The sequence below is a fragment of the Pseudophryne corroboree genome, chromosome 1 (genome assembly GCF_028390025.1).
Source record: "Pseudophryne corroboree isolate aPseCor3 chromosome 1, aPseCor3.hap2, whole genome shotgun sequence".
NCBI classification, from domain to species: Eukaryota; Metazoa; Chordata; class Amphibia; order Anura; family Myobatrachidae; genus Pseudophryne; species Pseudophryne corroboree.
In genome coordinates, this window is record NC_086444.1 from 623,762,306 (window position 1) to 623,788,268 (window position 25,963).

The 25,963-nt window shown below is 46.2% G+C and overlaps 1 protein-coding gene across 1 annotated transcript in view; it reads left to right on the top strand.

Moving 5' to 3' along the window:
* The window catches only part of HCN2 (hyperpolarization activated cyclic nucleotide gated potassium and sodium channel 2), a 102,831-nt gene that overhangs the window by 14,675 nt on the left and 62,193 nt on the right, over positions 1-25,963 (top strand). The window contains exon 2 of the mRNA XM_063914482.1: positions 15,728-16,151. Within this exon, the coding sequence (XP_063770552.1) occupies positions 15,728-16,151 (424 nt within the window). The remainder of the gene's footprint in view (positions 1-15,727; positions 16,152-25,963) is intronic.

Sequence of the window (25,963 nt, forward strand, 5' to 3'; positions counted from 1 at the left end):
ACATAAACTTCGCCAGAATTTGGCTGTGAATTGAACTCCTCGATCTGAGATAATTTCTTCAGGAAGACCGTGGAGTCGGAAGATCTCTTGTATGAATACTTGAGCCAACTTGGAAGCTGACGGAAGACCGGTGAGAGGAATGAAGTGTGCCATCTTGGTGAACCGGTCAACTACCACCCAGATGGTATTGAACTTGTTGCACATGGGTAAATCTGTAATAAAATCCATCGACAAATGGGTCCAAGGTCGACGGGGAACAGATAGTGGAACCAGTTGCCCCGCAGGCGACTGGCGGGATACCTTATGTTGAGCACACTTTGGGCAAGATGCAATAAACTCCAAGACGTCCTTTTTCAGAGTTGGCCACCAATAGGACCTAGAGATAAACTCCAGGGTTTTTTGGATACCTGTATGTCCGGCAAAACGGGAAGCATGGGCCCAATGCATGAGCTTCTTCCTTAGCATCGGTTTCACAAAACTTTTCCCTGATGGGGGCGTAGAGTCCATCCCTACCGTGGAGAATGCCAACGGATTTATAATAGGATGCTTGTCTGATGACTCTGACTCATTTTCTTGCTCCCATGAGCGGGAAAGGGCATCGGCCTTGCGATTCTGAGAGCCCGGACAGAACTGGAGTTTAAAGTCGAACCTGGAAAAGAAAAGTGCCCATCTGGCCTGACGAGGGTTGAGACATTGTGCGCCTTTCAGATATAAAAGGTTCTTGTGGTCTGTAAGTATGGTGATTGAATGAGAAGCTCCCTCCAACAGATACCTCCACTCTTCTAGAGCGAGCTTGATGGCTAGCAACTCCTGGTCGCCAATGGCATAGTTGCGCTCAGCTGGGGAGAACTTCCGGGAGAAGAAACTGCAAGGGTGTAAATGGCCATCTTTAGCCCTCTGAGATAACACCGCTCCTACTCCAACGGAGGAGGCATCCACCTCTAAGATGAAAGGAGAGTCGATGTCAGGCTGTTTCAGAACAGGCGCAGAGATGAACCTTTGTTTTAAAAGATGAAATGCTTGCATGGCTTCTTCAGACCACTTGGACGGGTTAGCACCCTTCTTAGTGAAAGCAGTTATAGGCGCCACAATGGTGGAAAAGTCTCGTATAAACTTTCGGTAATAGTTGGCGAACCCTAAGAACCTCTGGACCCCTTTGAGGGTTAAGGGTACCGGCCAATTTTGGATTGCTTGTAGTTTCTCAGGATCCATCTCTAGTCCGGAACCGGACACAATGTAGCCTAGAAACGGAATGGACTTGACTTCAAAGACGCATTTTTCTAATTTGCAATAGAGATGATTGACACGGAGACGGGACAGAACCTCTTTAACCCAAAAACGATGTTCCTCTAAATCGTTGGCAAAAATGAGGATATCGTCTAGATAGACCACGACATGACGGTATAGAATGTCTCTGAAGATCTCATTGACAAAATGCTGGAAGACAGCTGGAGCATTGCTCAATCCGAAGGGCATAACGAGGTACTTATAATGTCCGTCACGGGTGTTAAAGGCGGTCTTCCACTCGTCACCCTCACGGATCCGGATGAGATTGTATGCACCTCTCAAGTCCAGCTTTGTAAAGATGGTAGCTCTGCTAACTCTGTCAAAGAGCTCAGTAATCAGGGGTAAAGGATAACGGTTCTTGATGGTAATGTCGTTCAAACCTCTGTAGTCGATGCACGGCCGCAGACCACCATCTTTCTTTTTTACAAAAAAGAAGCCTGCGCCGGCTGGAGAAGAAGAAGGTCGAATGAACCCCTTTGCTAGGTTCTCTTTAATATATTCCTCCATAGAATGCGTCTCAGGCAGAGACAACGGATAAGTTCGGCCTCGAGGTGGAACCTTCCCTGGAACGAGATCAATCGGGCAGTCCCATTCTCTATGAGGAGGAAGGATATCAGCAGAAGCTTTACTGAACACATCCGTGAAATCTTGATATGGAGGAGGTGGAACATCAGACGACCTGGGGGAGGAAGAACAGACAGGCAATACTTTAAACAAACATGTCTCAGCACAGGAGGAACCCCATGCCAGGATTTGCGTAGTCGTCCAATCAATTGTAGGATTGTGAAGACGGAGCCATGGAAGGCCCAGGACCACAGGATGTGTGGCTCTTGGAATCACTAAAAAAGAAATAAGTTCGGAATGAAGAACTCCCACTCTCAGACGAACTGGTAGAGTCCTTAAAGAAATAACTGCATCAAAAATTTTGCTGCCATCCACGGCAGTTAAAGAAATGGACGAAGGAAGTCTCTCGGTGGGTAGGGACCACCGTTTAACATAGGCTTCGGTAATAAAGTTCCCAGCTGCTCCGGAATCAAGGAGGGCAATGACGTTTCGATAACGTTGAGCAACTTGAAGCGAGACTGGGAGATTACAATCTTGAGGAGATGGAGAGGAGATCATTACTCCTAGCCGGCCCTCTCCTTGGCGAGCTAGGATTTGGAGTTTCCCGGACGTTTGGGACAGGCATTAATGGTGTGAGACGGAGCTGCACAATAGAGACAGAGAGACTCGGAGAGACGTCTTCGGCGCTCAGCAGGAGTTATACGGGAACGGCCAAGTTGCATGGGCTCATCTTTAGATGGTGACAGTTGACGAGGAGGAGGAGCAGAAGATTTTGGAGCAGATGATCTTCCACGCTCAGTTGCTCTCTCTCTGAAACGTAAATCAACTTTCGTGCAGAGTGAGATTAGCTCATCTAACTTAGAAGGTAAGTCTCTGGAAGCTAACTCATCTTTAATACGCTCAGATAAGCCATGCCAGAATGCAGCATACAGGGCCTCGTCGTTCCATGCCAGTTCGGATGCCAGGATCTGGAACTGTATCAGATATTGTCCTACAGTACGTGACCCCTGGCGTAAACGGAGAATCTCGGATGAAGCTGAGGTTACCCGGCCTGGCTCGTCGAAGATGCGCCTGAATGTTGACACGAAGGCAGTGTAGGAAGATAGCAGGGTGTCGGACCTCTCCCATAACGGTGATGCCCAATCAAGGGCTGAGCCACTGAGAAGAGAAATAATGTAGGCAATTTTTGTACGGTCACTGGGAAAATTGCCAGGTTGTAGCTCAAACTGAATCTCACACTGGTTGAGAAATCCCCTGCAGAATCTTGGAGATCCGTCAAATTTTGCTGGCGTTGGAAGATGAAGACGTGGAGCAGAAATGGGTAAGGTGGGTGGGGTTATAGCTGGAGTCACTGTGGTTGACGCACCAGACGCGCCTGATCCACGGAGAGTTGTCTGAATCCCATCCAGCCGAGTAGAGAGATCCTGGAGACAGCGGATGATGTGGCCCTGTGCAGCCTCCTGATGTTCTAGTCGGGCTGCCAGTTCTTGCATCGGCCTGGCCGCTTGATCCTGGTCTCCGGCTGGATTCATTAGGTCAGTGCTTACTGTCACAACTGAGGGCCTGAGCTGATGGGAGGCAGCCTCAGTTGTAGGGGCTGAGATGTACCGGAACCTGGGAGGTTGTATCAGACCCCTGGACATGTAAGTAACATGAATAATAACTGCCCGAAGGCGTGACCACGACAACTTGGATAAAAGTCAATGATGTTTATTATGACAACTCCGCAACACAGCAGCAGTAAAAGAAAACGTAAAAGTCAGCAAAGAATAAATACAGTTCCTGGGTACTACAGGATGGCAGGAGCCACAGGGCACTGGTAGTGTGAGATAGTTCTTATAATCTTCTAGATGGAAAGTCCTTACCAGGCCCGACTGTAGCAATGGAGATAACCCAGGATTGTGCCAGCTGGTGTTCCAGGAAAAGCTGGGTTGCTGAAGATAAAACGGCTGCTGTGGATACTGGCTGGAACCAGACTGTTGTTAGCACGGAGTGGATACTGGCTGGAACCAGTTAAATAATAAATGAACTTGGGAGCGATGAAATATGAACTGAAATGTAGAACTTGAGAGCGGAGAAATAATAATACCGGTTGAGAGTGGTAAAGTGTAGAAAGGACACCGGCCCTTTAAGAGAAGCTGTACTCTGCTGGAAGCTGAGCTGGAAGCAGATAATGTTGTAGCTGGAAACAGATGAATCCACAATGGATTGGAGAGTCAGGCTACACCGCAGGTGGAATGCTGGTGCGGATCTCTATGGTGGAAGTCTTGAGACAGGAGCTGGAACCTGGAAGACAATCACAGGAGAGAGACAAACAGGAACTAGGTTTGACAACCAAAGCACTGACTCCTTCCTTGCTCAGGCACAGTGTATTTATACCTGCAGCAAGGAAGGGATTGGCTAGGCAATTATGCAGATTATCAATACTGAGAACAGATTGGTGGAAATGATCAGCTGACAGAATCCAAGATGGCTGCGCCCATGCAGACACTTGGAGGGAAGTTTGGTTTGTAATCCATGTGGTAATGAAAACAGTAATGGCGGCGCCGGCCACCGGAGACAGGAGGCGCCAGGCTGACAGATGCACATCCAACCACGCGGACACAGCGGAGGCCGCGGCTGACGTAATCGCCACTCAGACACTCTGCATGCAGAAGTTCAGGGACGTCGGCGGAGGCCGCGGGAGACGCCATGCCAGGTGTAATATGGCGTTTACTGTGACAGCGTCCCAGAGTGACAGGAGAGGATACAGGAATGTACACATCAGGATAACAGATGGGATCCGGTCCTGGAGCGCTGAGCCAGCCTTAGGAGGCATCTGATGGGTAAGAAATGGCGTCCAGATACCCGGATCGTGACACACCACTATAACAGTAACCTAGGGTGAGTACGGTATACATACTGTTTTATAAATATATAAATAAAATGCACAGGTAGTACGATTAGCACAATTATTAAAAGCAATGTGCATGATGACACTCCTCATTCCATCTATAAGTGGCAGCTTTAAACCTGTGGTGATGTGTGTTTGTGGGCCACACATAAAAAAACATTAAGCAAATGAAGTGTTAAAAGCACCTTAAGTGTGATTAGATATATAGAAAATTGTGACACAACTTAATCAGGATGTCTTCTGTCCATATGATTCAAGGCATATAAAACAAAACATAGTGTGTACTGTTTCCACACTGCATATACAGGTTGAGTCTCCCTTATCCAAAATGCTTGGGACCAGAAGTATTTTGGATATCGGATTTTTCCGTATTTTGGAATAATTGCATGCCATAATGAGATATCATGGTGATGGGACCCAAGTCCAAGCACAGAATGCATTTATGTTTCATATACACCTTATACACACAGCCTGAAGGTAATTTTATACAATATTTTTTATAACGTTGTGCATTAAACAAAGTGTGTGTACATTCACACTATTCATTTATGTTTCATATACACCTTATACACACAGCCTGAAGGTCAGTTAATACAATATTTTTAATAACTTTGTGTATTAAACAAAGTTTGTGTACATTGTGCCATCATAAAACAAAGGTTTCACTATCTCACTCTCTCGCAAAAAAGTCCGTATTTCGGAATATTTGGATATGGGATACTCAACCTGTATCATTAATACAAACTGTGAACCAAATTAGGAACAGTATAGTTTCAAACAGAATAAAAAAGTCCTTCAAATCTTTATTTATTTAATCTTGCGTCACTTGACAAAATAATCATAAGAACAAAATAGATCAATATAGATCATTCAATATAAATATTACAGACAGTATCATACATTACACCATTGTCAAAACATCAACAATAAATTAATACTGTATGACATTAAACACATTAAATAATAAAATAAAAAAATACAACAAAAAGATGGAACAGAATGTCACATATCCATGCCAGTTGTCCCAGGAGCGTGAGAGGGCCGGAAAGCAGGATCCACCCGTCCACCTCTGAATCTGCAAAAAAGAATTACAATAATGTGTTATGCAATGGGAGGATCCCCCAGAAACACCCGCGTTTCACACCATTCAGTGTTCTGCAATGCAGATTTAACTCTTTTCTGGAAATCCATGGGCAGAGTAGCTATATAACTTTCCCAACAATCAAAGAATTTGCCCACCAAGCTGTCTTTGCTCAATTTGGTTTCCACATAATCCATGGTAAATACATGATGTAAAAACATCAACAATAAACAGTGAAAGGGTGGGAGGTCTCTGCGAAATCCACATTTGTAATATAGACTTTCGTGCTGCTGCACTGATGGTCATCAACAGTTTTTACAACCTTTTGTGATTTTTTTGGCCAGGAGGTATTATTCCCAAAACCGCCTTTTCTGCTGTGAAAGGGAGGTAGTTAACCAAATATTCCATGGCATATTGCCATACTAACAACCAAAACCGACGAATCAGTGGACATGCCCAAAAACAGTGCATCAAATCTGCATTAGACATACGACCTTTCAAACAATTGTCAGTGTCAATCATTCCTGCCATATACTGTCTTTTGGGGTAAAAATATGCCCTGAATGTTATATTTAGAAACATCTCGTAGTACTGAGCCGAAGGCATCAATGTGCAGGACATTATCAAACTTTTCTGTAATATCTCACAAGTGAGAGAGGGAAAATTGGTTAACCAATTCCTCATGCCAGTACGAACCTTAGAGTGATCCATGGGCGTGGTTAAAAATCTATAATGCAGAGACATGGCTTTCTTGGAAACCATGGGCTGTCTGAGCATACAATCTAAAGGATTATCCAGATCAAACCCCGATAATGTTCAAAGAGTAGAGCTAGTATAATAAAAACATTAGAGCTTTTCTGTCCATGGGGAAAGTCCAAGGTACAGTGGGGGTAATTCCAAGTTGATCGCAGCAGGAATTTTTTTTAGCAGTTGGGCAAAACCATGGCCCTCATTCCGAGTTGTTCGCTCGGAGATTTTCATCGCATCGCAGTGAGAATTCTCTTAGTGCGCATGCGCAATGTTCGCACTGCGACTGCGCCAAGTAACTTTACTATGAAGAAAGTAAGTTTACTCACGGCTTTTTCATCGCTCCGACGTTCGCATTGTGATTGACAGGAAATGGGTGTTACTGGGCGGATGCACAGCGTTTTAGGGGCGTGTGGCTGAAAACGCTACCGTTTCCGGGAAAAACGCAGGAGTGGCCGGGGAAACGGTGGGTGTGCCTGGGCGAACGCTGGGTGTGTTTATGACGTCAGCCAGGAACGAAAAGCACTGAACTGATCGCACAGGCAGAGTAAGTCTGAAGCTACTCAAAAACTGCTAACTCGTTTGTGATAGCAATATTGCGAATACATCGGTCGCACATTTAAGAAGCTAAGATTCACTCCCAGTAGGCGGCGGCTTAGCGTGTGTAACTCTGCTACATTCGCCATGCGAGCGAACAACTCGGAATGAGGGCCCATGTGCAGTGCAGGGGAGGCAGATATAACATGTGCAGAAAGAGTTAGATTTGGGTGAGTTATGTTATTTCTGTGCAGGGTAAATACTGGTTGCTTTATTTTTACACTGCAAATTAGATTGCAGATTGAACACACCACACCCAAATCTAACTCTCTCTGCACATGTTATATCGGCCCCCCCTGCAGTGCACATGGTTTTGCCCAACTGCTAACAAAATTCCTGCTGCGATCAACTTGGAATTAACCCCAGCATCCGTTCCAACGTGTTTCGACTTATCTCGAAGACTTCTTCATGAGGATGCATGTATCCCCATCAAGAAGACTTTCAGATAAGACTGGTATAAATCTTCAAGTTATTAAGTTATACAGTGCATCCGGAAAGTATTCACAGCGCTTCACTTTTTCCACATTTTGTTATGCTACAGCCTTATTCTAAAAATGAATACATTTATTTCTCTGACTTCCTAGTGGATGCTGGGAATTCCGTAAGGACCATGGGGAATAGCGGGCTCCGAAGGAGGCTGGGCACTCTAGAAAGATTTATGACTACCTGGTGTGCACTGGCTCCTCCCACTATGACCCTCCTCCAAGCCTCAGTTAGATTTTGTGCCCGGCCGAGGTTGGATGCACACTAGGGGCTCTCCTGAGCCTTTAGAAAGAAAGTATAGAAATTAGGTTTTTTATTTTCAGTGAGACCTGCTGGCAACAGGCTCACTGCAGCGAGGGACTAAGGGGAGAAGAAGCGAACCTGCCTGCTTGCAGCCAGCTTGGGCTTCTTAGGCTACTGGACACCATTAGCTCCAGAGGGATCGACCACAGGCCCAGCCTTGGTGTTCGGTCCCGGAGCCGCGCCGCCGTCCCCCTTACAGAGCCAGAAGCAAGAAGAGGTCCGGAAAATCGGCGGCAGAAGACATCAGTCTTCACCAAGGTAGCGCACAGCACTGCAGCTGTGCACCATTGCTCCTCACACACACTTCACACTCCGGTCACTGAGGGTGCAGGGCGCTGGGGGGGGGCGCCCTGAGAAGCAATAATAATAACACCTTGGCTGGCAAAAATACCACAATATATAGCCCCAGAGGCTATATATGTGGAAAATACCCCTGCCAGAATATAGGAAAAAGCGGGAGAATAGTCCGCGGAAAAGGGGCAGAGCTATCTCCTGCAGCACACTGGCGCCATTTTTCCCTCACAGCTCCGCTGGAAGGAAGCTCCCTGGCTCTCCCCTGCAGTCTACACTACAGAAAAGGGTAAAAAAGAGAGGGGGGGCACTAAATTTAGGCGCAGTATACATTTATATAGAAAAAGCAGCTATAGGGGACATAACTCAGTTAGTCCATGCATTATATAGCGCTCTGGTGTGTGCTGGCATACTCTCACTCTGTCCCCCCAAAGGGCTTTTGTGGGTCCTGTCCTCTGTTGGAGCATTCCCTGTGTGTGTGCGGTGTGTCGGTACGGCTGTGTCGACATGTTTGATGAGGATAATGATGTGGAGACGGAGCAGATGCCTTTAGAATGGATGTCACCCCCTGCGGGGCAGACACCTGAGTGGATGAGCTTATGGAAAGAAATGAGTGCACGTATAGACTCCTTACATAAGAAATTTGACGACATGCCAAATGTGGGACAGCCGACTTCTCAGCTCGTGCCTGTCCAGGCGTCTCAAAGGTCATCAGGGGCTCTGAAACGCCCGCTACCTCAGACCGCAGACCCAGATGTCGACACTGATACTGACACCAGTGTCGACGATGATGAGTCTAACCTGATGCCCACTAAGGCCATTCACTGCATGATTGAGGCAATGAAAGAGGTGTTACACATTTCTGATATAACTACAGGTACCACTAAAAAGGGTATTATGTTTGGGGGGAAAAAACTACCCGTAGTTTTTCCCCCATCAGATGAATTAAATGAAGTGTGTGAAGAAGCGTGGGCTTTCCCTGATAAAAAATTGGTAATTCCTAAGAAGGTACTAATGGCGTTCCCTTTCCCGCCAGAGGATAGGTCACGTTGGGAAACACCTCCTAGGGTTGATAAAGCGCTCACACGTTTGTCTAAAAAGGTGGCACTACCGTCTCCGGATACGGCCGCCCTCAAGGAACCTGCTGATAGAAAGCAGGAGGCGATCCTGAAGTCTGTATATACACACTCAGGCATTATACTTAGACCAGCTATTGCGTCAGCATGGATGTGCAGTGCTGCCGCCGCGTGGTCAGATAAACTGTCAGAAAATATTGACACACTAGACAGAGACACGATCCTGCTAACCATAGACCATATCAAAGACTCAGTCTTATATATGAGAGATGCACAGAGGGAAATCTGCCGACTGGCATCTAAAGTAAGTGCATTGTCCATTTCTGCTAGGAGAGGCTTATGGACTCGCCAGTGGACAGGAGATGCGGATTCAAAAAAGCACATGGAAGTGTTACCATATAAGGGTGAGGAATTATTTGGGGATGGTCTCTCGGACCTAGTTTCCACAGCAACGTCTGGGAAGTCAGCATTTTTACCCCATGTCCCCTCACAGCCTAAGAAGGCGCCGTTTTATCAGGTTCAGTCCTTTCGGACCCAGAAAAACAAGCGTGGAAAAGGCGGGTCTTTTCTGTCCAGAGGCAGAGGTAGGGGAAAAAGGCTGCAACAAACAGCAGGTTCCCAGGAGCAAAAGTCCTCCCCCGCTTCTTCTTCCAAGTCCGCCGCATGACGGTGGGGCTCCACAGGCGGAGCCAGGTACGGTGGGGGGCCGCCTCAAGAATTTCAGCGATCAGTGGGCTCGCTCACAGGTGGATCCCTGGATCCTTCAAATAGCATCTCAGGGGTACAAACTGGAATTTGAGGCGTCTCCACCCCACCGGTTCCTAAAATCTGCCTTGCCGATTGCTCCCTCAGACAGGGAGGCGGTGCTAGCGGCAATTCACAAGCTGTATTCCCAGCAGGTGATAATCAAGGTACCCCTACTTCAACAAGGCCGGGGTTACTATTCCACACTATTTGTGGTGCCGAAACCGGACGGTTCGGTGAGACCCATTTTAAATTTGAAATCCTTGAACACATACATAAAAAAATTCAAGTTCAAGATGGAATCGCTCAGGGCGGTTATTGCAAGCCTGGACGAGGGGGATTACATGGTATCCCTGGACATCAAGGATGCTTACTTGCATGTCCCCATTTACCATCCTCACCAGGAGTACCTCAGATTTGTGGTACAGGATTGCCATTACCAATTCCAGACGCTGCCGTTTGGACTGTCCACGGCACCGAGGGTATTTACCAAGGTTATGGCGGAAATGATGATACTCCTTCGAAAAAAGGGAGTTTTAATTATCCCATACTTGGACGATCTCCTAATAAAGGCGAGATCCAAGGAACAGTTGTTGGTGGGAGTAGCACTATCTCAGGAAGTGCTGCACCAGCACGACTGGATTCTGAATATCCCAAAGTCACAGCTGGTTCCGACGACACGGCTACTGTTCCTGGGTATGATCCTGGATACAGTCCAGAAAAAAGTGTTTCTCCCGGAGGAGAAAGACAGGGAGTTGTCATCTCTAGTCAGAGACCTCCTGAAACCAAAACAGGTATCGGTGCATCACTGCACGCGGGTCCTGGGAAAGATGGTAGCTTCTTACGAAGCAATTCCCTTCGGCAGGTTCCATGCAAGAATCTTTCAGTGGGACCTATTGGACAAATGGTCCGGATCGCATCTTCAGATGCATCGCTTAATAACCCTGTCTCCAAGAACCAGGGTGTCTCTACTGTGGTGGCTGCAGAGTGCCCATCTTCTGGAGGGCCGCAGGTTCGGCATACAGGACTGGGTCCTGGTGACCACGGATGCCAGCCTTCGAGGCTGGGGGGCAGTCACACGGGGAAGAAACTTCCAAGGACTATGGTCGAGTCAGGAGACTTCCCTTCACATAAATATTCTGGAACTAAGGGCCATTTACAATGCCCTAAGTCAAGCAAAATCCCTGCTCCTACACCAGCCGGTGCTGATCCAGTCAGACAACATCACGGCAGTCGCCCATGTAAATCGACAGGGAGGCACAAGAAGCAGGATGGCAATGGCAGTAGCCACAAGAATTCTCCGATGGGCGGAGAATCATGTACTAGCACTGTCAGCAGTGTTCATTCCGGGAGTGGACAACTGGGAAGCAGACTTCCTCAGCAGACACGACCTCCACCCGGGAGAGTGGGGACTTCATCCAGAAGTCTTCCAGATGCTGGTAAACCGTTGGGAAAAACCACAGGTGGACATGATGGCGTCCCGCCTCAACAAAAAGTTAAAAAGATATTGCGCCAGGTCAAGGGACCCTCAGGCGATAGCTGTGGACGCTCTAGTGACACCGTGGGTGTACCAGTCGGTTTATGTGTTCCCGCCTCTGCCTCTCATACCAAAGGTATTGAGAATAATAAGAAAGCGAGGAGTAAACACAATTCTCGTGGTTCCGGATTGGCCAAGACGAGCGTGGTACCCGGAACTTCAAGAGATGATCTCAGAGAACCCGTGGCCTCTGCCGCTCAGACAGGACCTGCTACAGCAGGGGCCCTGTCTGTTCCAAGACTTACCGCGGCTGCGTTTGACGGCATGGCGGTTGAACGTCGGATCCTGAAGGAAAAGGGTATTCCGGAGGAAGTCATTCCTACGCTTATTAAAGCCAGGAAAGATGTTACGGCAAAGCATTATCACCGCATATGGCGGAAATATGTTGCATGGTGCGAGGCCAAAAAGGCCCCAACAGAGGAATTTCAACTAGGTCGATTTCTGCATTTCCTGCAAGCAGGAGTGAATATGGGCCTAAAACTAGGCTCCATTAAAGTACAGATCTCGGCTCTGTCGATTTTCTTTCAAAAAGAACTAGCTTCAGTACCTGAAGTTCAGACATTTGTGAAAGGAGTGCTGCATATTCAGCCCCCGTTTGTGCCTCCTGTGGCACCTTGGGATCTCAACGTGGTGTTGAGTTTCTTAAAATCACATTGGTTTGAGCCACTAAAAACCGTGGATCTAAAATATCTCACGTGGAAAGTGGTCATGTTATTGGCCTTGGCTTCAGCCAGGCGAGTGTCAGAATTGGCGGCTTTATCATGTAAAAGCCCTTATCTGATTTTCCATATGGATAGGGCAGAATTGAGGACTCGTCCCCAGTTTCTCCCTAAGGTGGTGTCAGCGTTTCACCTGAACCAGCCTATTGTGGTGCCTGCGGCTACTAGGGATTTGGAGGACTCCAAGTTGCTAGACGTTGTCAGGGCCCTGAAAATATATGTTTCCAGGACGGCTGGAGTCAGAAAATCTGACTCGCTGTTTATCCTGTATGCACCCAACAAGCTGGGTGCTCCTGCTTCTAAGCAGACTATTGCTCGCTGGATTTGTAGTACAATTCAGCTTGCACATTCTGTGGCAGGCCTGCCACAGCCAAAATCTGTAAATGCCCATTCCACAAGGAAGGTGGGCTCATCTTGGGCGGCTGCCCGAGGGGTCTCGGCTTTACAACTTTGCCGAGCAGCTACTTGGTCAGGGGCAAACACGTTTGCAAAATTCTACAAATTTGATACCCTGGCTGAGGAGGACCTGGAGTTCTCTCATTCGGTGCTGCAGAGTCATCCGCACTCTCCCGCCCGTTTGGGAGCTTTGGTATAATCCCCATGGTCCTTACGGAGTTGCCAGCATCCACTAGGACGTCAGAGAAAATAAGAATTTACTCACCGGTAATTCTATTTCTCGTAGTCCGTAGTGGATGCTGGGCGCCCATCCCAAGTGCGGATTGTCTGCAATACTTGTAAATAGTTATTGCTAACTAAAGGGTTATTGTTGAGCCATCTGTTGAGAGGCTCAGTTGTTTTCATACTGTCAAACTGGATATAGTATCACGAGTTGTACGGTGTGATTGGTGTGGCTGGTATGAGTCTTACCCGGGATTCAAAATCCTTCCTTATTATGTCAGCTCGTCCGGGCACAGTGTCCTAACTGAGGCTTGGAGGAGGGTCATAGTGGGAGGAGCCAGTACACACCAGGTAGTCATAAATCTTTCTAGAGTGCCCAGCCTCCTTCGGAGCCCGCTATTCCCCATGGTCCTTACGGAGTTCCCAGCATCCACTACGGACTACGAGAAATAGAATTACCGGTGAGTAAATTCTTATTATTTTTTTCCCCTCAAAATTCTACACACAACACCCCATAATGACAATGTGAAAAAAGTTTTTTTTGAGATATTTGCAAATTTATTAAAAATAAAAAAATAAAATCACATGTACATAAGTATTCACAGCCTTTGCCATGAAGCTCATAATTAAGCTCAGGTGCATCCTCTTTCCACTGATCATCCTTGAGATGTTCCTACAGCTTAATTGGAGTTCACCTGTGATAAATTCAGTTGATTGGACATGATTTGGAAAGGCACACACCTGTCTATATAAGGTCCCACACTTGACAGTGCATGTCTGAACACAAACCAGACATGAAGTCAAAGGAATTGTCTGTAGACCTCCGAGTCAGGATTGTCTCAAGGCACAAATCTGGGGAAGGGTGCAGAAAAAAAATGCTTTGAAGGTTCCAATGAGCAGAGTTGCCTCCATCATCTGTAAATGGAAGAAGTTCGGAACCACCAGGAATCTTCCTAGAGCTGGCTGGCGATCGGGGGAGAAGGGCCCTAGTCAGTAAGGTGACCAAGAACCTGATGGTCACTCTGTCAGAGCTACAGCAGTCCTTTGTGGAGAGAGGAGAACCTTCCAGAAGGACAACCATCTCCGCAGCAATCCTCCAATCAGGCCTGTATGGTAGAGTGGCCAGACGGAAGCTACTCCTTAGTAAAAAGCACATGGCAGCCCGCCTGGAGTTTGCCAAAATGCACCTGAAGGACTCTCAAACCATGAGAAACAAAATTCTCTGGTCTGATGAGACAAAGATTGAACTCTTTGGCGTGAATGCCAGGCGTCGTGTTTGGAGGAAACCAGGCACCGCTCTTCACCAGGCCAATCCCATCCCTACAGTGAAGCATGGTGGTGGCAGCATCATGCTGTGGGGTTGTTTTTCAGTGACAGGAACGTGGAGACTAGTCAGGATAGAGGGAAAGATGAATGCAGCAATGTACAGAGACCTCCTGGATGAAAACCTGCTCCAGAGCGCTCTTGACCTCAGACTGCGGCAATCGTTCATCTTTCAGCAGGACAACAACCCTAAGCACACAGCAAAGATGTCAAAGAAGTGGCTTCAGGACAACTCTGTGAATGTCTTTGAGTGGCCCAGACTTGAATCCAGGTGAACATCTCTGAAGAGATCTGAAAATGGCTGTGCCCCGACGCTTCCTATCGAACCTGATGGCACTTGAGAGGTGCTACAAAGAGGAATGGGCGAAATTGCCCAAAGATAGTTGTGCCAGGCTTGTGGCATCATATTCAAAAAGACTTGAGGCTGTAATTGCTGCCAAAAGGTGCATCAACAAAGTATTGAGCAAAGGCTATGAATACTTATGTACATGTGATTTCTTCGTTTTTTATTTTTAATAAATTTGCAAGAATCTCAAACACTTTTCACGTTGTCATTATGGGGTATTGTGTGTAGACTTTTGAGGGGGAAATTATTTTATTCCATTTTGAAATAAGGCTGTAACATAACAAAATGTGGAAAAAGTGAAGCGCTGTGAATACTTTCCGGATGCATAGTAAATGAGTTTGATCTAACTGGCAATATATTTGAAATAATTAGCAGCTTGGCAGCTCTTCTAATACACCCATGAAGTGGCTGCCCAGTGCCTTTTTGTGTGTGTATGTATGTATGTATGTATGTATGTATGTATGTATGTATGGGGCATTAGAAGAACTGGGTAAAAGATATATCTTTCAGAGATGTTGCCAAAGTCTTTTGAAATGAAAAAAATCTCCTAGTGTGTATAGGCCTTAACTTGTATGTTACCACGCTTTAGCTTTTCTCTGTTACTTGAAAACAAAGGTGGAGAGGCTGCTTAAATGTGTCATGGGACCTCCTCGGTTAAATGCACTGTGTCTCGTAACAGTTAAATAGAAGAAGAGTGATAGCAGTTAGAGCTGCAGAAGAAATATAAACGTGCCTGCAATAGCATTCAAAGGGCAGCAGTGTATGAGCTCCATTCTAATGTTCTTCTGAACAATTCAGTGTTTTAAGAGACTACTTGCAGCCTGTGGACTATGGTCTCCAAGTGGACATTGAAGTTGCTACTAACTTCTTTGATATTATTGATACCACTAATATTATTTAATATCCACACCAGATTACAGTTTCTATTTGGTTACAAAATATTCCTCCAGTGGTCACTTTTTTTTTGCTGAGGGATGGTTTTATTATACAGATAAGCAAAGGACAATGAGGTTAGAACATGCTGAGCTCTGTTTAATAAAACACTGGACAAGTAATAATCATTATATACCAAATGAAATGCTTCTTTATTTCACTTACTGTGCTCTTATCTTCCATAGATTTTACTGGGACTTCACAATGCTGCTTTTCATGGTGGGTAACCTAATAATCATCCCTGTGGGAATCACTTTCTTCAAGGACGAGACGACCACGCCGTGGATCGTATTTAATGTGGTGTCAGACACCTTCTTTCTTATGGATTTGGTTCTGAACTTCCGCACAGGGATTGTGTTTGAGGACAACACTGAGATCATCTTGGATCCACAGAAGATTAAACGCAAGTATTTGCGCACGTGGTTTGTGGTGGACTTTGTGTCCTCCATTCCTGTGGACTACATATTTCTCATTGTAGAAAAGGGCATTGACTCTGAAGTATACAAGACAGCCCGTGCTCTACGGATTGTAAGGTTCACCAAGATCCTCAGTCTGCTTAGGTTACTTCGACTCTCCAGGCTTATCCGCTATATTCATCAATGGGAAGAGGTGAGTGTGAGTTACCGGATGTCCTCTGAGACACCTTTTATATGGAAGTTGATTCAGTCACTAAGTCTCTGCTTTGGGAAGGTTAAGAGTCACTGAACAATTTGGCTGTAAGAAGAAACTAATTCAACTATACAGTATTTGACGAGATTCCACTAACATAATGAATTGAATGAATTCATTATAGTATGTACACTAATTGTGACTTAGCTTTTAAATTATGAGCTTGACACGGCTATCTATACTAATGTATGCTTGCTACTAAACATAGAAGGACCCAACTGCAGCGAGTCTCTGACCTGCAAGACCTCTGGAACCTCAGCTTACTGCATTCTCCACTCATTAGGGTAAATTTACTAAGGTGGGAGGTTTTTTTTTTAGAACTGTTGATGTTGTCCATAGCAACCAATCAGATTATATCTATTATCTTCTAGAAGCTACTAGATAACTGTTAAGTAGAATCTGATTGGTTGCTATCAGCAATATCACCAGTTCTAAGAAACTCCCACCTTAGTACATTTACCCCATTATGTCCAGAACAGTTTTGCATAGTAGTAATGAATGATGCAAGTTGTCAAATACACCTCATTGGGTGGGGAGCATCAGGGACATATAACCACCATGGGTCTACTACTTCGAGGAAGAATGTAGAAGAAATTGTCCTCCCTTTTGTTCCTTTAACGAGTATATATTTTTTTTCTCTCTCAAAAGTATAGAGTACAGTACTCACAGAGAGGATCACTTGTATGTATCACTATAGGGGTGCAATTCAGGTTGTGGGCATGTGCTCGGCTGTATATATATACCTTATCTGTGTCACTGCTAGTTTTTCTGTGCACCTCTATGGAGTGCAAGGTAAAGGAATGATGCTGCTATCCATGATATACTGTTCCAGAACTATATTATACTTACAAATCTCAAGTGTTGAGTAAGCAGTTTGTCATAGCACCGCCCCCCCACAAGTAATTCAGCAACAGGACATTGTAGCCATCTATCCCAAATGTTGCCAAATTAGTCGTAGCACCCTTCATGTAAGAAACGTATCCTGGCCTGGGGAACATCTCTGCATCCATCACTCGGCAGTTGTTTTCCTAGCATAAAATAATAGCTGGATACATTCAGAGATGACCCATTGTACTACGTTAAGTATCAAACCCAGGAGACAAAATAGCCCCAGAATCAGGGGACAATCCTTATTTATAAAGTTGAATTCTATGAGTTGTTTGTATATATTAACGTAGGTAGAAGAACTACAAGTAGTGGTGTACAATCCAAAAAATGAAAGATATATGCTTACCAGCAGTCAGTGTTTCCACCTTGTAACAGTGTCTTTCATTCCTTTTCCTCCATTTGTCCCTCTTAAAGCCCCGAGACTTGGTAAGTGCGTTGGATCATAGGTGTGGAGAAAAGGGAATAAAAGTTGTATCTTGCAACAGCCACAATAAAGTGACTTGTGCTTACATAAAACAAATGAAAAATGCAGCAAAAGTGATAACTCTCAAGCATCTGGAGCCAGAGGCGGATTTAGACCTCATGGGGCCCTAAGCAAGATACCGATTTGGGGCCCCCTCCCTCAAACAATCCATAGCACTATATTTCCATTCCGATATATGCCCCTTACATTATCTGTAATTTTTCCTCCTTATATTCTATAACTTTCCCCCTTCACCGATTGCACTATGTCCCCTCCCCTTAATTTCCATTGTTACACCAATCAATGTGTACTGACAGCTTGCTGGGGCCAGGCCGGCTCAGCCTCAGATGTATTTTGAAAAAGAAAATCCTCTGCAGCACTGCTCCTGATCACCGTCGACACACCCCTAGACTCGTTGGGCCCTAAGCGCGTGCCTCAGTTGCCCAGCGGTAAATCCACCCCTGGTAGGCGGAGAATGCAGGGAGAGAGAGGAAGCAGCGGTTAGGAGGAACACAGACCGGAGCAGCGATAGCAGTGGGACAGGCAGCATTGGAAGGAGAAGGGGGACTTGGGGGAGGGGGGAATGAGAGAGCATAGAGAGATGGAGAAGAAGGCAGTGAGGGACACAGACCGGAGCTGTGATAGGAAGGAGAAGGCGAAAGGGGGCTGGGTAGGGGGTGAGAGTGCTCAGAGAAAGTGCAGGGAAGGTGAAAGGGGATACGAGAAGGAAACGGCTGTGAAAGAATGTGACTCACAAAGTGTGGTGGACGTGGAGTAGCCCAACTCCAACAGAACTGTTCCTCGGTGCAAGCATTGTCGTTGTAGATGAATGCAGGGAGACAACTACTGATTCCACCAACAGAGCAACTGTACAGTGCACTGACCGCACCACACTAGTTTCTGGCGGTGGGGATATGAGCAGTAAGGACAGGAGGAGTAGCCGAAATGGAGTCAGGGGGCGCAGAGCAGGAAGAGCTGCGCCCTTTGTGTTAACTAAATAGACGCATACTGTATAGGCAGCATGCTACAATGTAACCCAATGTCTCCTAGCCATCTGAGTAATAGACCACTGTCCCGGTGGACTATTACTGCCTAAGCCAAAATAACACTGCAACTCTACATACACGACATCTCCAACAGCAGCTGCCAGCACTGCGGGGTAAATGACAACTCACTCTCAGCATCAGGATGTCACACAGCCTCAGGCTCCAACCTCCAGCACGGGAGCATTATCGGCGGTGGACGGCATGTTTTGTTTCGTGTTATGTCATCCCCGGCTTTGGAGGGGTGTGCCTGTCCAGGGCGGGCGGCAGGTCAGCTGGCTGGCACTGCAGGTAGGCAGCACTACTACTGGTGAGCAGTAGCAGATTTACCACTAGGGAGTTTGGCCCTGGCCGGGCCCCCAGGGACATATCATGCCCTAGGCGGCTGCCTTTGTTGCCTAGTGGTAAATCCGCCACTGATTGGAGCTCACCAAAGGCACCCAGTGTAAAAGGAGTCTACACACACTGTGCCAATAGTCCAAATATACCACAGGGCAGAGACATGACCATAAATAAAGACGTATACTTGTGTATAAAAATTAGCATATGTACCCTTTTAGAGTTGCAATAATGTAGTCAGTGGGGAGGTAGCTGTCCTGTACATGCAAGTGAGGACTTTTATCTTCCACCTTGAATTTAAAAATGTAAATTGTGAATTGTTTATATACACCTAGTTATATTTATTGCTATTTCATGGTATTTGATTTTTAGTTTGTATCAATTATAGAATTTCTTTGAGTCATAAGGTAGCAGCGCTTTCTACACCATTAATTTGGATATTAATGTAGGTAATCACAAGTCTGCTTTCACACACGTCTTCTTCCACAAAACATCTGCCTCCATTAGAGGCTCCTGTCCCATAAACCTGGATTTTTTTTATAGACTCCCATATAACAGTATCCTCTGTGTAAATCTTAGTTTGTTATGGAATCTAGCTTTTCAGCATCTAAAAATACCTTCCCAAACCTTGTTATCTATAGGTCCTAAATACTTTTCCACTTTGCTGTTAGTTCTGGAAATGTTCTGTTGGATGGCTGAGAGCTGATTTTACCCGTTTTCAGACTGTGACAGATGTGTCTTGGTTGGGGGTGTGGGTGTGGGCTATTCTTCTTAAAGTAAGTTTTAAGAGCATGAGCAACTACTCAAGTAACTCTGTAACCCCTTCGCTAAATCTAATCTACTTTCAAAGGTGCTGGTTAGGGACGGAGACTAGATCCTGTAGACTGACGTCCCATGATTGGTGGTAGAAAAGTTGGTGTGCAGGCTATTCACCAGCGAGGAGATATCTTCCATACTCTTTAGACAATTAAGTTGCGTTCCGTTTGCTATGTTCATCAGCATTGTTTGATAATGAGAACGTTAAGATTATATGAATAGCCAGCTATTTCAGCTTTTAGGTAGTCCTCAGATCACTAGATAAATATGTTGAAGCTGTAAGGCACGAAGAGACTGCTTACTTATAAAAAAAAAAAAATAACCTAGATCTTTCTCCATTCCATATAACTGCACTCATTAAATTGTTAGGATGCCTCAAGGGTTTTTTTTTTTTTAATCCTCAAGGTGGTGTGGGGTGACTAACATAGGCGTTTGCAGAAGCTGACACGGGGGTGCCACTATGGGACTTCCCCCTTTCGCTGCATTATGGCCTGCTCCAGGGTCGGACTGGCCCACAGGGGTACAGGGGAAACCACTGGTGGGCCCCACTGCCTGAGTGCCCACTCCTTCCTCTAGGGATCAGGTTCCAGACTGTGCACTTGTATTATACATGGTAGAAATGTTGCATTACACTGCACAAGACAACTGTGTATTTCAATCCTCTGTGGAGGCTGGCCACACCTGCTTTGAAGGCTGGCCACACCCCTAAGTATGAGCCCCTCACACTGCATTCCCCTCGTGGGCCCTACATGCACCAGGCCGACACTGGACTGCTCCCCTCCCCCCCCCCCCCTCCCCCGTCCAGGACGTAGACTGCTTACTTGGGCGGCCCAAGTGTGCAGTCTATGTCCCACAGCAAGGGGTGGAGGAGGCAGTCTGTTACCCAGTGTAGAGGGGAAGTCCCAGATCGGCACCTCCTATGGTGACTAATAAAGGTATCCGCTTTAGATGTACTCTCAGTATCATCTGCTGCTTGATATGCCTGAACTGTGGAAGCATGGATAGTGGCACAAATACTTATCACCAAGGTATTTCAGGCAGTCTGCCCAAATGAATATGTAGATGGGAATATTGGGCAGATTTACTCAGTACGTACAGCACTTTTGTCAAAGCTGACTGAGCATTTGCTAAATACGGCAGCCTATTATCCACGTCGTATAGTAATATATTTTCTCCTCTCCATTAGTTCCCCCTCTATTAACCATTTATTATTTGTTCTGTCACTTATAACCAGTGCCTTGGGGCAGGCATCCCAATAATATGCCTTTATTTAAGACTGAAATTAGTCTGGCATACATCAACTGAATCCACTTGATCTATATTGCCCCAAAGCCCTTTTTTTTTCATGACAGCACACTGATATTTACTTTCCCTAGAAGCAAATGCTCTTTCAGAATCAAATGATGCTGGAGTCTGTTTCATTTCTAAATTGCTAGCGGCCATCCTTAAATTAACTTTGCTGGATCTCCCAGACGTAAACCAGGATTGATCCCTATGGATTAGGACAGTAATTACTACACTGTACTTGACCGCCAAGTTTTCCACCAAAAAATGTTGTCAACAATAATTTATTGTTCCAGTATAAACTACAATCATTGGAGTATTTCCCAGGCTTTAATACTAACCTCATGGGGTCCTCTCTTACTAAAGATGGACATTTTCTTTTAAATTGCATTGTAGTTAGGATTCCCCCGAATGTGCCTCCTATTACTCCTAGGATACTCATCTAAACCTGGGGTTTTGCAGCTTTGGAAATAAAGCAATATCTGCATGAACCGCTTCAAGTGTAATATGTGCCCCTAAGGCAGCTTCTTGTGTGAAAATTGTTAAAGAAGTATCTCTGCTTGTGAGACAATTGCCTAATCAACCTGTCGACCTAGACACCCTGTTGACCTAGTGAATGTCGACCTTTAGTGGTCGACCCAATGCATGTCGACCTAACGACCGCAACCCGTTGCAGATGGATATTATCAGAGGGACTGGCATGTGTAGTCAGTGGGCATAGGAAACTGGGACTGGTTATCAGAGCTCTCCCTGTGAAAGGGTTGTGGTGCGGTGAACCCATTAGTACTTATTTATTAGATGTGTTATAGCCCTGTCTGTGCACTGTATGATTTACAATCAAGGTGCATTTGCTTTTATCAAGATACATGCCCAGGTTATTCCACACCCAAACATGAACTGCCCTGATACATTCATTAATCACTTGGTTACTCATTGTTATCTCTTCGTTCCGTGATTGCTGTATTTACTTGCCACTCTCTAGAGTGAAATGCCAATATTTTGCCAGCTCGATCTCCACTCTTAAACCAGTTATGCCTCACATAAAATAAATATTTTCTGTCCTTCTATGAGCATTAGTCTATATGTGTGTTTGTCTCTAATGGGACTCTTTGTATATCTGATACTGGAGTTTGTGAACTGCCTCCCAAGTTATCTTTTATTGTGAAGAGCTATTTGTGCAATCATGTTGCACAGAGTAGAAGCTTTTAACTAATGTGCCCCATACAAATAAATCTGAGGTTATTCTCCTACAAAGAAAGCTAATATTTCCTCTGTGAGCTTTTCTGCTATGTGTGGTAGATTTAACCATTGGGAGTTGATCTTCCATACTTTGCTCAAGGGTGGACAATTTATTTTAAAAAGAATGGTCCAAAAACCCACAAGGTATACAGTATATTCTGCTTTTAGATGCAGAACCCAGAACCATGCCACCGGGGAAATCCATGTCTATAGGGGACCGTGAGGCATGTGAAGTTAATGATGGCAAAACTCTCTTTTTTCTTTTCTTTTCTCTGACGTCCTAGTGGATGCTGGGAACTCCGTAAGGACCATGGGGAATAGACGGGCTCCGCAGGAGACTGGGCACTCTAAAAGAAAGATTAGGTACTATCTGGTGTGCACTGGCTCCTCCCTCTATGCCCCTCCTCCAGACCTCAGTTAGAATCTGTGCCCGGCCAGAGCTGGATGCACCTAGTGGGCTCTCCTGAGCTTGCTAGAAAGAAAGTATTTGTTAGGTTTTTTATTTTCAGTGAGATCTGCTGGCAACAGACTCCCTGCTACGTGGGACTGAGGGGAGAGAAGCAAACCTACCTGCGTGCAGCTAGCTTGTGCTTCTTAGGCTACTGGACACCATTAGCTCCAGAGGGTTCGAACACAGGGCCTGACCTCGATCGTCCGTTCCCGGAGCCGCGCCGCCGTTCCCCTTGCAGAGCCAGAAGACAGAAGAAGGAGATAAAATCGTCGGCAGAAGACTCCGGTCTTCATTAAGGTAGCGCACAGCACTGCAGCTGTGCGCCATTGCTCCCACTGCACACCACACACTCCGGTCACTGCTGGGCGGGTGGGCGCCCTGGGCAGCAATAAGTATACCTTTTGGCAATATATACACATAATACAGTCTGGAAAACTGTATATGTGTAAAACCCCCGCCATTTTTAGTCAGAAACAGGACAGAAGCCCGCCGCTGAGGGGGCCGGGCCTTCTTCCTCAGCACACCAGCGCCATTTTCTCTTCACAGCTCCGCTGGAAGGAAGCTCCCCAGGCTCTCCCCGGCAGTATCCTGGTACACAAAGGGTGAAAAGAGAGGGGGGGGGGGCACATAAATTTAGGCGCAAAAAAAATTTGTATATACAGCTGCTACTGGGTAAACACTGAGTTGTAGTGTAATCCCTGGGTTATATAGCGCTGGGGTGTGTGCTGGCATACTCTCTCTCTGTCTTTCCAAAGGGCCTTGTGGGGGAACTGTCCTCAAATAGAGCATCCCCTGTGTGTGTGGTGTGTCGGTACGCGTGTGTCGACATGTCTGAGGTAAAAGGCTCCTCTAAGGAAGTGATAGAGCAGATATGTGTGTGAGAGGGTGTCTCCGTCGACAACGCCGACACCTGTTTGGATATGTGTAAGTGCTAAGGTGAATTTATTGCACAAAAGGTTAGGGAACAGACAGGAAATCTACCCATGTCTGTCCCTATGTCACAGAGACCTTCAGAGTCTCTCAATGCTCACTATCCATAATAATATCCACTGGTATCGACATGGAGTTTAACTCCACTGTCGACTACGATAATGCAAAGTTACAGCCAAGATGGCTATAAGGTATTCAATATATGATTATTGAAATAATAGATGATTTGCATATCACTGATGACTCATCTGTCCCTGACACGAGAGTACACATGTCTAAGGGGAAGAATGCTGAGGTAAATTTCCCTCCTCTCATGAGGAAAAAAGAGCGTGAATCTCCAGACAAGAGACGGCAGCTTCCCACAAGAGAATTCTCAGGCTGTATCCTTTCCCCACTAGGGCCAGGATATGTTGAGAATCTTCCCCTGGGGTGTCCTGTTTGCACAGACGGTAGCACTTGCTATTCTCAGGGATCCTGCAGATAGCGTGCACATTCTAGTATACTACCCAGACCGGCGATTGTGTCGGCATGGGTTTATAGCGCTGTGGCAGCGTGGACAGGTACCTTATCAGCAGAGATGAGACCCTAGTATGCAATATAAATATATTAAAGATGCTGTCTTAAGTGATAGATATATAGTTATAAAGCATGCCCAAAGAGACATGAGTATACTGGGTCCTAGAGTCAAAGCTATGTCGATCTCTGCTTGACGTGTCCTGTAGAATATGCATTGGACAGATGATGCCGACTTAAGAGGCATATGGAAGGCTGAGGATTGTGTGGAGAAGGGTTCTCGGGCCTGGTCTCCACAGCTATAGCTGGTAATTCTGCTAGTTTGCCTTATATTCCTGCACAGCCTAAGAAAGCACGACATTATTAAATGCAGCCTTTCGTATAAAGAAACAAGAAAGTCTGAGGGGCGTCCTTTCTTGTCAGAGCCGGGCAGCTAGTTCCCAGGAACAGAAGTCCTCCCCGGCCCCTACAAAAATCCACCAATGTCGCTGGGGCTCCACAGGCGGAGCTAGGCCCGGTGGGGACACTCCTTCGTAAGTTCAGCCACATGTGGGTTCACTCCCTGTTCGATCCCTGGGCAATAGATATTGTGTCTCAGGGATACAAGCTGGACTGTGAGAAGATGCCCCCTCACCGACGGCCCTGCGGGCTTCCCCCCAAGAGAGGGAGCCAGTGTTATCTGCAATTCACAAATTGTATCTTTAACAGGTGGTGGTCAAGGGTCCCCTCCTTCAACAAGAGGGTGTTATTATTAGACCATGTTGTAATCCCGAAACCAGACGGTTCGGTCAGACCCATATTGAATTAAAAATCCCTGAACATATACCTGAGAAGGTTCAAGTTCAAGATGGAATCGCTAAGAGCGGTCAGTGCAAGCCTAAAAAGGGGGAGACTTTATTGTGAATCGGGACATAAGGGATGCATACCTTCAGGTCCAGGGATGCATACCTTCAGGTCCCCATTTATCCACCTCATTAGGCGTACCTCAGAATTGCGGTACGGGATTGTCATTACCAATTTCAGATGTTGCCGTTTGGTCTCTCCACGGCCCCGAGAATATTCACCATGGTAATGGCGGATATGATTGTGCTCCTGCGGAAGCAAGGTGTCACTATTATCACGTAATTGGACGATCTCATCATAAAAGCGAGATCAAGAGAGCAGTTGCTGAACAGCGTATCACTTTCTCTGGAAGTGTAACGGCAACACGGCTGGATTCTATATATTCCAAAGTCGCAGTTGTTTCCTACAGCTCATCTGCCTCTCCTAGGCACGATCCTAGACACAGACCAGAAAAAGGGTTATCTCCCGATAGAGAGAGCTCAGGAGCTCATGACACTGGTCAGGAATCTATTAAAACCAAAACAGGTGTCAGTGCATCACTGCACTCGAGTCCTGGGAAGGATGGTGGCATCATACGAGGCCATCCCCTTAGGCAGGTTCCATGTGAGGACCTTCCAATGGGACTTACTGGACAAGTGGTCCGGATCACCTCTTCAGATGTATCGGTTAATCACCCTATCCCCCAGGGCCAGGGTGTCTCTCCTGTGGTGGCTGCAGAGTGCTCACCTTCTCGAGGGCCGCAGATTCGGCATTCAGGACTGGATCCTGGTGACCACGGATGCAAGCCTCCGAGGGTGAGGGGCAGTTACACAGGGAAGAAATTTCCAAGGTCTGTGGTCAAGTCAACTGACTTGCCTTCACATCAATATCCTGGAACTAAGGGCCATATACAACGCCCTAAGTCAAGCGGAGATCCTGCTTCGCGACCAACCGGTTCTGATCC